The 10,210-nt window shown below is 25.9% G+C and overlaps 1 protein-coding gene across 1 annotated transcript; it reads left to right on the forward strand.

The window, feature by feature from the left end:
• The first annotated feature begins 1,610 nt into the window (after positions 1 to 1,610).
• LOC149062492 (uncharacterized) lies at positions 1,611 to 4,876 on the forward strand. Its single transcript, XM_089216556.1, has 3 exons — positions 1,611 to 1,983; positions 2,052 to 2,180; positions 4,309 to 4,876. Exons 1-3 carry the CDS (start codon positions 1,828 to 1,830, stop codon positions 4,837 to 4,839), a joined length of 816 nt encoding a protein of 271 aa, XP_089072682.1. The 5' UTR covers positions 1,611 to 1,827; the 3' UTR covers positions 4,840 to 4,876.
• The last annotated feature ends 5,334 nt before the right edge of the window (positions 4,877 to 10,210 follow it).

Below are 10,210 nucleotides of genomic sequence, written 5' to 3' on the forward strand. Positions count from 1 at the left end.
TATGAAAAAAATACAAAATTGAAAATGCCGAAACAAATACAATCTTTTGATTTATTAACACACTAATACAGACAACTGAAAAGTATTATGCATTTTTTTAAAATTATTAAATAAAAATAACATGGTATTTAAGAATGTACTCTGAATACTTTTTCAGGAAACTAAAAGTCTAAAACTGTTTGAGAATATAGCCAACTAAATTATACTTCATTATATTTATTATTTAATTATTTATAAATTAACTTAACTCGGATTTGATTAAAAGTAACTCGTTATTTATTAAGTTTACATCAATTAAAATAAGTTAAGTTAAGAATTAAGTTTATGAAAATTAAATTTTAAAAAGTTAAGTTAAAAGTTAAAATTAACTTAACTTTTAACTTTTTAACGCGTTTATGCCCAGGCTTGATCTAATATTTCTTAAATCAACAAAATTATAAATCAATGGGTTACCTATATCAAATTTAAAATCTAACTTAATTTTAAAATCTCTATATACAGGGTGATTCTTTTATCAAACAACACTTATATGGTGTTTGTGTGTAAATACCACCTAACATACACCTATAACATACAAACACCACCCAAAACCACCCAACTTTGGGAGGCTATATCTTCTAAACGAATTGACGAAAAATGAAAATTTTAACGTGAAAATTCATTGAAAAAATAGCCTTTTTAGTTTACCAATTTTTAAGTATAGGTTTTCATTTGAAAATCAAAAGTTGATAATGGTTAACCTGATAAATATAAGGCTGAAAATATTTAAAAAATATATAGTTCTAGAACAAGATGGTTCCAAAATTTTGAAAAAAAAAAATTTGAAAAAATTCAATAGTTTTTGAAATAATGAGTGTTGTTTGATAAAAGAATCACCCTGTATAATTAACTTGAAGTTAACACGTTAAATATGTTAAAAATTTAACTTATTAAATTAAAAGTTAGTTTCAAAAAAAAAAAAGACGCGAGTTAGTTAACTTAGTTAATATTAACTTAACGTTTTCACTTAATCTTAATTTTTAACTCGTTAATGCCCAGCCTTGTATGTAAGTATATAGTATTATAGTTTAATGTTATTACTTTTTGTCTTACGATGTTCTCTACGATGAAGATCTAAATTCTAAATACCATTGGCATGTACGTCTTAAGATATTTTAAATAAATGTAATTCGATATGACTGTAATTTGACGTATTTATATTATAATTGGCTGTGCAATTATAATTCATTTGTTTCAAAGATGTAAATGGATAAGTATTTAAAAGAGAATATAAGTGCTTGGATACAATAATCCTAGCTTTTAGTTTTAATATCATGCACATAAAATTTATGCTCAATTAAACTTCGACCATTTGAAATTAATCAGTTAAATTAAAAAATAATATAAAACAAAAAATACAAATTTAAATAGGTATTATTATATTTGGCGGCTGGTGATCATACCTATATTACTTATTCCAATCCGAACAGACATGATATTTTCCTCCAAGACATAATAAACCGTTTTTTTTTTTATTCTCTTAGTGATATGATTTCCCACAATTTTTATATTTTATTGTTTGGTAGCGTGGCCGTGGCGTCTCTTGTAGTTTTGTTTGAACGACGCCAATTGTTATGCGAGGTGCCTTTGCGACACTTAAGACAACAACTCGAGCACGTTTTAAGTTTTGTGGAGTAAAAGTCAAATTACATTTTTTTGTATTCCAGCTCATTGCTAGAAGCAGACAACATTGACCGCTTTTATCTGTTGATTACCGCATTTCCTCTGGTGCTGTGCGTTCTCGTTTTTGTATCGATACCGAATTTCTGAATTTCTAAACCGTTTACAATGAGTCTCGTGTCATATGGCAGCAAGTTAAATATGTGTAGAATATGTTTATTAGAGCCGGAAGAAAACAGGAATATCAAATTTCATAATATTTTTGAAGCCGGTTCCAATGAGTCTGATATAACTAAACAGATAACTGAAACCCTGGGAATGAATGTACGTACTTAGATATAACAAAATAATAAAACAATGCAATTAATTAATTATATATTTAATTTCATTAGATTGAAAATGATAATAATAAACCGAATATCATATGCGAGCACTGTAAAAATTCAATATCTGGATGGTCGGAATTTAAAAAGAAAGCTGTTGAATCTACAATCATTATTAACTATTTTGCAAGAAAAACAGTAAGTGTTTAAAATATTGGTTATATTTTAACAAGTTTTATGTTTTTCATTAAATGTTTTTAAATGATTCTATGTAATATTATGATTGTACTTATTTTTATAAACTAATATAAGTAAGCATTTTATATTTTTATCAGTCAAATTATATAATAATAGGTATATGAGGTAGGATTTGTCTAAATCTGTATAATAAACTAATTTTATTCACTGATTATTTACTCATTTGAGAGGACGTCATAAAAGCACATAACATAGTACATTTAAATTCAGCTATTTTAGTTTAGCTTTGTTAGATTTAATTAATTTTCTATTAGGGCAACTGCATTTGCAGCAATTTGATACATTTATTTTGTATTTAGATTTTGATGTGTTAGTTAAAAACCTTACAGTTTAAAAATGCTCATAATTAGCATCAAGATTAAAATATTTAAAATACCTATTTTTAAAACAAAACATCTTTTTTACCTTTCACGAAATTATTAAAACTAACAAAGTTAAAGATAACTGCTGAATGTAAAGTTGCTAGTTATACACTTACAACATTTTGTTTAGGATGATTGCAGTGGTGACACTATCGTTTTATCTCTGATTATATTCATAAGAGCAAATATTAATCCTACAAACACTTAAATTAAATCCTGGTTGCTATTATTTTTTTTTTCATGTTATTAAAGAGATATATAAACATTTATATATATTAGGTTATTATATGTTTTTTTTATGAGCTAATTTAATACCACTCAGTGAGTAGTTTAGTAAAATACATTAGGAAATATCAGTTATGTTTGGAATAAAATAGGTACCTAAATATATGATAATTTACTGTAATAATAAATTAAATACTGAACAAGTATAAGGTTTTTTCAACAATTTGATATTGTAGCTAATAACTATTTGATTTGGTTTAAGTCAGAGTTTTTATCAGTTTCACAATTTAGTAAAACGAGGCTTTATGTTTTAATTGACTCATTGTAAATCTTATGCAAAACTTAAGTAATAATTTTATTTTATGAAAACTAGCATTCAGCAAAAGCAGGAGCTGTCACAAAAATGGCATATATATAAATATAGGTAATGCTTTATAAATCAAATTTAAATTTGGAAATTTATTATTAAATTAAATTTTTAGAACTGTTGTAATAGGTATAGATTTTTTGTAAAAGTATATTTTTTCAAAATAAGATCGCATCATACGGTAGCAAAGTCTTGTTACCTCATACGCGAACCATTCCACAGACAATTGCTGTTAACTCGGTTGTACAAAACAACTGGAGTTGTAATTTAAAATTTTTTTCTCATCATAATAATACATTTTTAGGAATTTACATTTTTCGGTTAGCTAATAGCTTGCGATAAAGTAGTACTACCTCTAGTACTATAGATTATATTTATTTTTATGTATGGCATTTAATACTCCAATGAGCATTGTACGACATGCCGAGGATAGATATTTCAATTAATAGCAACCTTGACCAGAAAAAAAACAAACAAAATAACATTCATGTTATGTTTCTCCTTTAATTAAATTAAATTAAATATTTTATTTAAATAAAGTCTAACTTTATGGTAAATTAGAAGCATTTAAAACTCTATTTTGATACCCACTAGTAATACAGTTTTTTTTTTTTTTTGTTACAATGATATTATCACCAATAACATCAATTGTAAAACTTAATAATTACAATAATATATTTTTAATTAGTTTTTTATACCTATTTATACTTTTGATACTTTTATATCTATTTTTATATGGTCTGGTGAAATTTCAAAATGGCCTGCTTGAAAGTTTGCATACCCGAAAAAAAAAACCTGAAATGACGCCCCTGGTTTAGGTATTTTAACATATTATACTCTATTCAAGTTAAGAAACGTAGTCAACGGCAATTAGGCAACACTTTTTTGTCACCCCTACCCAATTATTTGTATACCTGCCAAGTAGTATTGCCACGCCCTTGTGTCAACGTTTCCTAACTTGAACTGAGTATAATGTCAACACTTACATAATTAACTTATTCTAAATGGTAATATATAATATTTTATTAATATTAATAATAAACGCATGTACTCTGTTTACCTTAATAAAGTGAATTATTTTTAAAGTTTATTATTCTTATATTTTTGTTTTTAGCCTGCTCGCGCTTCAATATCTAATCCCTGTTCTAGTTCATCTATTGGAATAAAAATTGAAGAAAATGATACAGAATTATTACCTGTTGAAAGAAGCAGAACGATGAATGTATTGGAATGTCAAGAAAGAGTCGTGCGCAAGCCTCCACATCCATCAACTTACAGACTTTTTACTTGTTTAAAACCCTCTTGCAATTTCATCTTCCCGACCTTTGACTCTTTTAAAATTCATCATCGATATCATTTTAAATATGAGGATAAAAGGATATGTTGGCAATGTTGTGATGCATTTTCTAATTTTCATAAACTGAGAACTCATCAATCAAGAACTAACTGTCATACTCCTGGCATGTTCAAATGTTTTCAATGTTCTGAAAGATTTGATGATCTAGAAAGTTTCAGTATCCATAAATTTAGATTCCATCATGGTGTATTAGTACCACGTAAAAATAATAATACTATAACATGTGCATTTTGTCAAAATATAATTCATATAAGCTCTTATAAAAATCATTTGGAATCGTGTAACTGAAATGATGTTAAATTATTGGATTCATTCATACTTGATTAAAAACAACAATATAAAAACTAAAGAATTTAAATCATCTATTTCATAACTGATTCTATTATCTATGGCCTATGATTATATATTGACATATTATCTAAAATTAATATTAGAAATAAATATATGAAAATTATTTTAACTAAAAGATACTGTTTTTGTTTACGGAATTTACCAAAACTTGTGTCATGGATTAATTGTTAATGTGATATTATGTATTTTTATTATACTTTATTAAATTTCTAGTTTGTTTAGAATAATACTTATAATACTTACATGTGTTAGTATTATAATTATTATAATAGTGTAAATTAATACAAATGTTCAGTCCTAAAGCTATAATATTTAATGGTGGTGCACAATAAATGTATAAGATACCTATGGGAGATGGTAAAAATATTAATTTTGTTTTAGCTTTTAGGTGCATATGCACATACATAAAATAATGTACCTACTTGTCTAAATTAATTTTTTTAAGCTTTTTACCTCATTAAAATATAAATAAATTAGAATAAACAACTGATTATAGTTAAAATTGACTTATCGTGTATGAACAATGAACATAAACACAATATCTTAGTAATTATAATTTATTATCTGAGCTGTGAAATTAGACAACAAATTACAATTAATATTATACAAAATTAATCAGTTACATTTTTAAAAACTGAATCTATACGTTTGCCTTTTTTTTTTTGTATAAACACTTTAATAACGTCTTCGTTAAAATTAGACATTTATTTATTTATCATGCTTTTTCCAATAGACGGCATAGCTAATATACAGTGTTATCGTTTCGATGAATGATGAGACATTGCAACACAATAAAAATAAGTTCGGTGCACACATTAAATGTGCTCCAAATTACCATATAGTACTAACCGAAGTGTCAAGACCTGTATCTAATATTTACACGGCCACCCAGAGCACAAACAGTTTGTACTCCGTGAATTATTTAATCGTTTATAGATACACTTCTCAACATGAAAAACTGCTTAAAAATTTTTTTATTACAGTCTACAGATCATATGCATAATAATCAATTTTATAGTTATAATATGTTACCATGGGAATCTAATGACTTTTTATAATGTTTTAAATTTTTTTTGGTGGTTCACATACTCCTGTGCACCATACCACGAGCCGTCACTATATACCAATATATATGTCCTAAACTTGTATAGTTATTCCAGAGTACTATGTATAAATGCTAAATCTTATTAGACAAACATTGTAATGAATATTCAAAATATATTTCATAGTCTGATGAAAATATAGTAATAATAAAAATCATAAATGTCTGTAACTCTTTTAGTAAATAATTTAGAAATAGGATACAATCAATGGAAATAAATATATTTGATTTAAAATAAATATATGTACTAAGTTAACTGTCTTATTAATCTAATTGGTTTGGTACTATATACGTAGATATACTGGTATGGGCGATGATAGTTAAGTTATACTCTTATATCTAAGCGTTACTGTTAGCTAATATACACTATTTATAATACTTATATTATATTATATTTTATTATTGGCTGACAATAAAAAAAATAAAACGATTAAAAATGATTAAATTCAGAACTATAGTGAAATTATCTTTAGGAAAAAATAGATTTAAATTTATTTTCCTAGCAAACGGGCCTGGGTACTACAGTATGTATCAAGGCTGTAGCTGAAACTAATTTTTAGGAGAGGTTTAAAACCATATCTTGTATTTTCATTAAACAAAAAATTATAATATTAATGTAAAAATAATTTATATATTTCTATATCCACTGGTATATAATATTATAATAATATTTTATCTAAATAAGAATTTTTAGATAGGTACCTATTACACATGTCATTTGTGATACATTATAGTATTATACAATTTTAAAAGAAATATGTTTTTAGTTAAAAGTCTAGCAGTCTTTTTTCTATTGTGAAACACTGAAACGTTCAATTCTGGTTTGATTTAAATTTGTCTAATAAGTACACTAAAAAGTGATATTATACCTTCTTATAAAACAGATTTGGTCTGATGAGTTTTGTAAATAGTTTTTTAATCTTTTGGAGGTAAAAAGTGTACGTTATAAAGATAGACTATATATTGTTGAAGTCAAAACTGGTAACGTAGCTTAAAATTTCAAAAGAAAAGATATAATTGGAAAAAGAATCAGAATTACATTTAGTAGGTACTAGGTTTATATGTTTCAAATCCTTTTTTTGGTAAAATTAAAAAACTATGTATAAGGGATAGATAATAATACAATAATACAAACATAATTAATATACAATCATCGTAATAGTGGAACAAAAATTATTATAGGCAATTAATTTCATTTAATAAATATAACTATAAAAAAGTTTTAGTGGGGTAAGGGGGTTGAACAACCAAAATCTCACATACGGTCTTGGTAAGTATGGGTACGGGTACACACGAATTGCGTACCAAAACAGGTAGACGAACTTTTTGTTAGTTATGTTCCTGTTAGTTTTTCATCTACTATTAATTATTGTAAGTGGTTCCTAAAATGATATTGTCATAATAAATTAATAACGATATGCCAGGTTATATAAAAATAATGAAAATTAATTGTAAAAATATAATTATGTCATAATAATATAAATTATAAGTCATAATTAATCACATACCATGTGTATTAATGAAAAAATTAAATTTGAACTGTAAAAAATATAATACTAAATACTATCATAAACATAAAACATATGTATAAATTATAAGTCATAAGTCATAAACAATCACATACATAAATTTTATAAAAAAAAAAATTATAATATATAATAATATCATTTTCTGTATTTATATTTATTGGCTAATATATTGACATAGTCTTTAATTGTGATTTCATTATTGTTTAATTGATTAATTTTATTTTCTATAAATAGCATTCTTTGTCTTACTACTTTTCTGAGTACTCGTTGTTTTTCTAGAATACCTACTTCTTGTAGTATCAGTTTGCATATTTTTTAAAACTTCTATACATTTATATAAGTTTGGATGAGGAAAATCAAAACATTTTTTAAATTTAGAATGAAAAGATTAGCACGCATTATAGCTAGTTGTTCTTTGAGAGTTAGAACTTTTTTCTGCCAACTCCGGAGGAAATATTGAGTTTTCATTTATCAGAGTGATTGATTTATCAAACAACACTTATTATTTAAAAAAAGTATTGACTTTTTTCAAAATATTTTTAACATGGTTTTAAGTTTTTAAAAAACCAACGCTTTTATTAAAAATTATATTTTTAAATATTTTTTATCCTTATCATTTTTTAAGTTTTTTACTTTTTTGAATGACAACAATATACTGAGTTTTAATTTCATATTCCAAAGCAGAATATTTTTTTTAAGTATTTTGATTCTTAAAAATCGAATTTAGGACGAGTAGTTTATGAGTTATAAGTATTTTATGTTTAGACTTTAGACAAGCAGAGTAGTGGACAAACATTTTGCAGGGTAACCTCGTACCACTCCACTCTGCCATTCTAAACTTTAAATACTTATAACTCATAAGCTACTCGTCCTAAATTCGATTTTTATGAATCAAAATACAAAAAAAAAAAATATTCTGCTTTGAAATATGAAATTAAAACTCTATATGTTGTCATTCAAAAAAGTAAAACTTAAAAATTGATAAGGATAAAAAATATTTAAAAATAATAACGTTGGTTTTTGACAACTTGAAACTATGTAAAAAAATATTTTGAAAAAAGTCAATACTTTTTTAAAATAATGAGTGTTGTTTGATAAATCAATCACCCTATATGTGTCTACTAAATAGTTAGCAAACTCGGTAATTTTGTGTTCGCCTGGTTGAATAGCAGACATTTCAAACGAAAAAATTCTCCAACTTCGTGTGGTTCTAGGAAAGATAATCCAAACGTCAATGATAAATACTTGCCTATTTCATTATTCAAGATATAGTCAGAAGCCAAGCCTAATTCTTGTATTTTTCTCCACCAAGATTGGCCGAGATGAAATCTACAACCTCTTTTAAAAAACCAATGTTTTTTGGCCATATTCCATTAACGGCATTGTGTATTGCTAATGCCTTTTCAAAATCCACGTAAATTATTTTTGGAGTAAATGTAGTATTTATTTTTGTTATTTCATGATTAATTGCTTTAAATGCGTCAAAGTAACTCGGAGTTTGTTTATCTTTTAATAAAAAAAAATACAAGTGTAATATAAAAACATTAAAAACCATTATGTAATCCATGAATTATGAATAACTGACAGAAAAATTTAGTACATACAATAATCAAAAGTTCCATCTACGTAAAATACACTTATTTTGCTAAAAAAGCTCAAGTTAGATTGGCACGAAAACATAACTATTCCATTGCCCGAGTTATTAAATAGTACAAATTGTTCATTGTCTATTGTATTGATTTCTATAAGGTTTAAAATAGAATGAACATCATTGATCGTTTTTGGTAATTGAGGGTAACTGGTTCTACGTGCATAATGCATGTTATTTTTTATATACGTAACATCGGTTAATGTTAGTGTGGGCTCGTTTTCTTCTTTAAATTGTCTATGAAATAATTTACTAGGTCGTTCTGATAGGCCTGTAATTGCTTTACGTTTTAAACTATTAGGTACTAAACTTTTGGCGATTCAGAATATTTACTTATAGTTTATCGTGAATGTGAATTAAACTACTTGCACTAACCTTTATTTTATCTTGGGTATCTATTCGTAGAAATGCTCTGCAGTTTTTATTATTTGTACACTTCCATCTTATATCTCCATTTGAATAATTTTTGTGACATCCAAATTTAAAATCGTCAACAACTTTTAACATTTCACCTTTTTCACTTGACACTTTTGACATACCTAATAAGTTCATTTTCCATAATGATGATCATCAATGAATTAAATTTAATATTAAACAGCGAATATGATCGGACCACTCCGAAATAATGTAGGTATTGAATTCTGGTGTCACTAATTTTATTTGTTATATCTGAATTCGCCTAATCAGTAATCACTTATAATATAGGTAGTTATCTCGGTTGTTATCCATACAGTTGCTTATCGATTGGGAAGTCCGTATAGTCCCTAATGTTTTCATCGAAAATATCTATTAGGCCGGAGCTATTGCTTTACACTGCGCATTCCGCCGCTTGTCCGTCGAACTAAAAATGCATTGGTTTATTTTTAATTCGATAGAAAACGCTGCGGAATACGCTGCGTTCGAAACGCGGCGAACACGCCGTGTATTATAGCTCCGGCCTAAAATAACAAACTACTAAAAACAAGTTTTCATATAATAATATTATGTCAATGATAAATATTTAGTTATTATTATTTTGTTAAAAATTTA

The sequence above is a fragment of the Diuraphis noxia genome, unplaced genomic scaffold (assembly GCF_037042655.1).
Source record: "Diuraphis noxia isolate RWA-SAM2 unplaced genomic scaffold, SU_Dnox_SAM2 contig0001, whole genome shotgun sequence".
NCBI classification, from domain to species: Eukaryota; Metazoa; Arthropoda; class Insecta; order Hemiptera; family Aphididae; genus Diuraphis; species Diuraphis noxia.

What these genes read in the sequence shown, in the direction of transcription:
- LOC149062492 (XM_089216556.1), top strand. Translation starts at nt 1,828, where the DNA reads ATGAGTCTCGTGTCATATGGCAGCAAGTTAAATATGTGTAGAATATGT. An exon ending in CTGAAACCCTGGGAATGAAT is followed by an intron (nt 1,984 to 2,051) that starts GTACGTACTTAG and finishes TAATTTCATTAG; the next exon opens with ATTGAAAATGATAATAATAA. An exon ending in ACTATTTTGCAAGAAAAACA is followed by an intron (nt 2,181 to 4,308) that starts GTAAGTGTTTAA and finishes TTTTGTTTTTAG; the next exon opens with CCTGCTCGCGCTTCAATATC.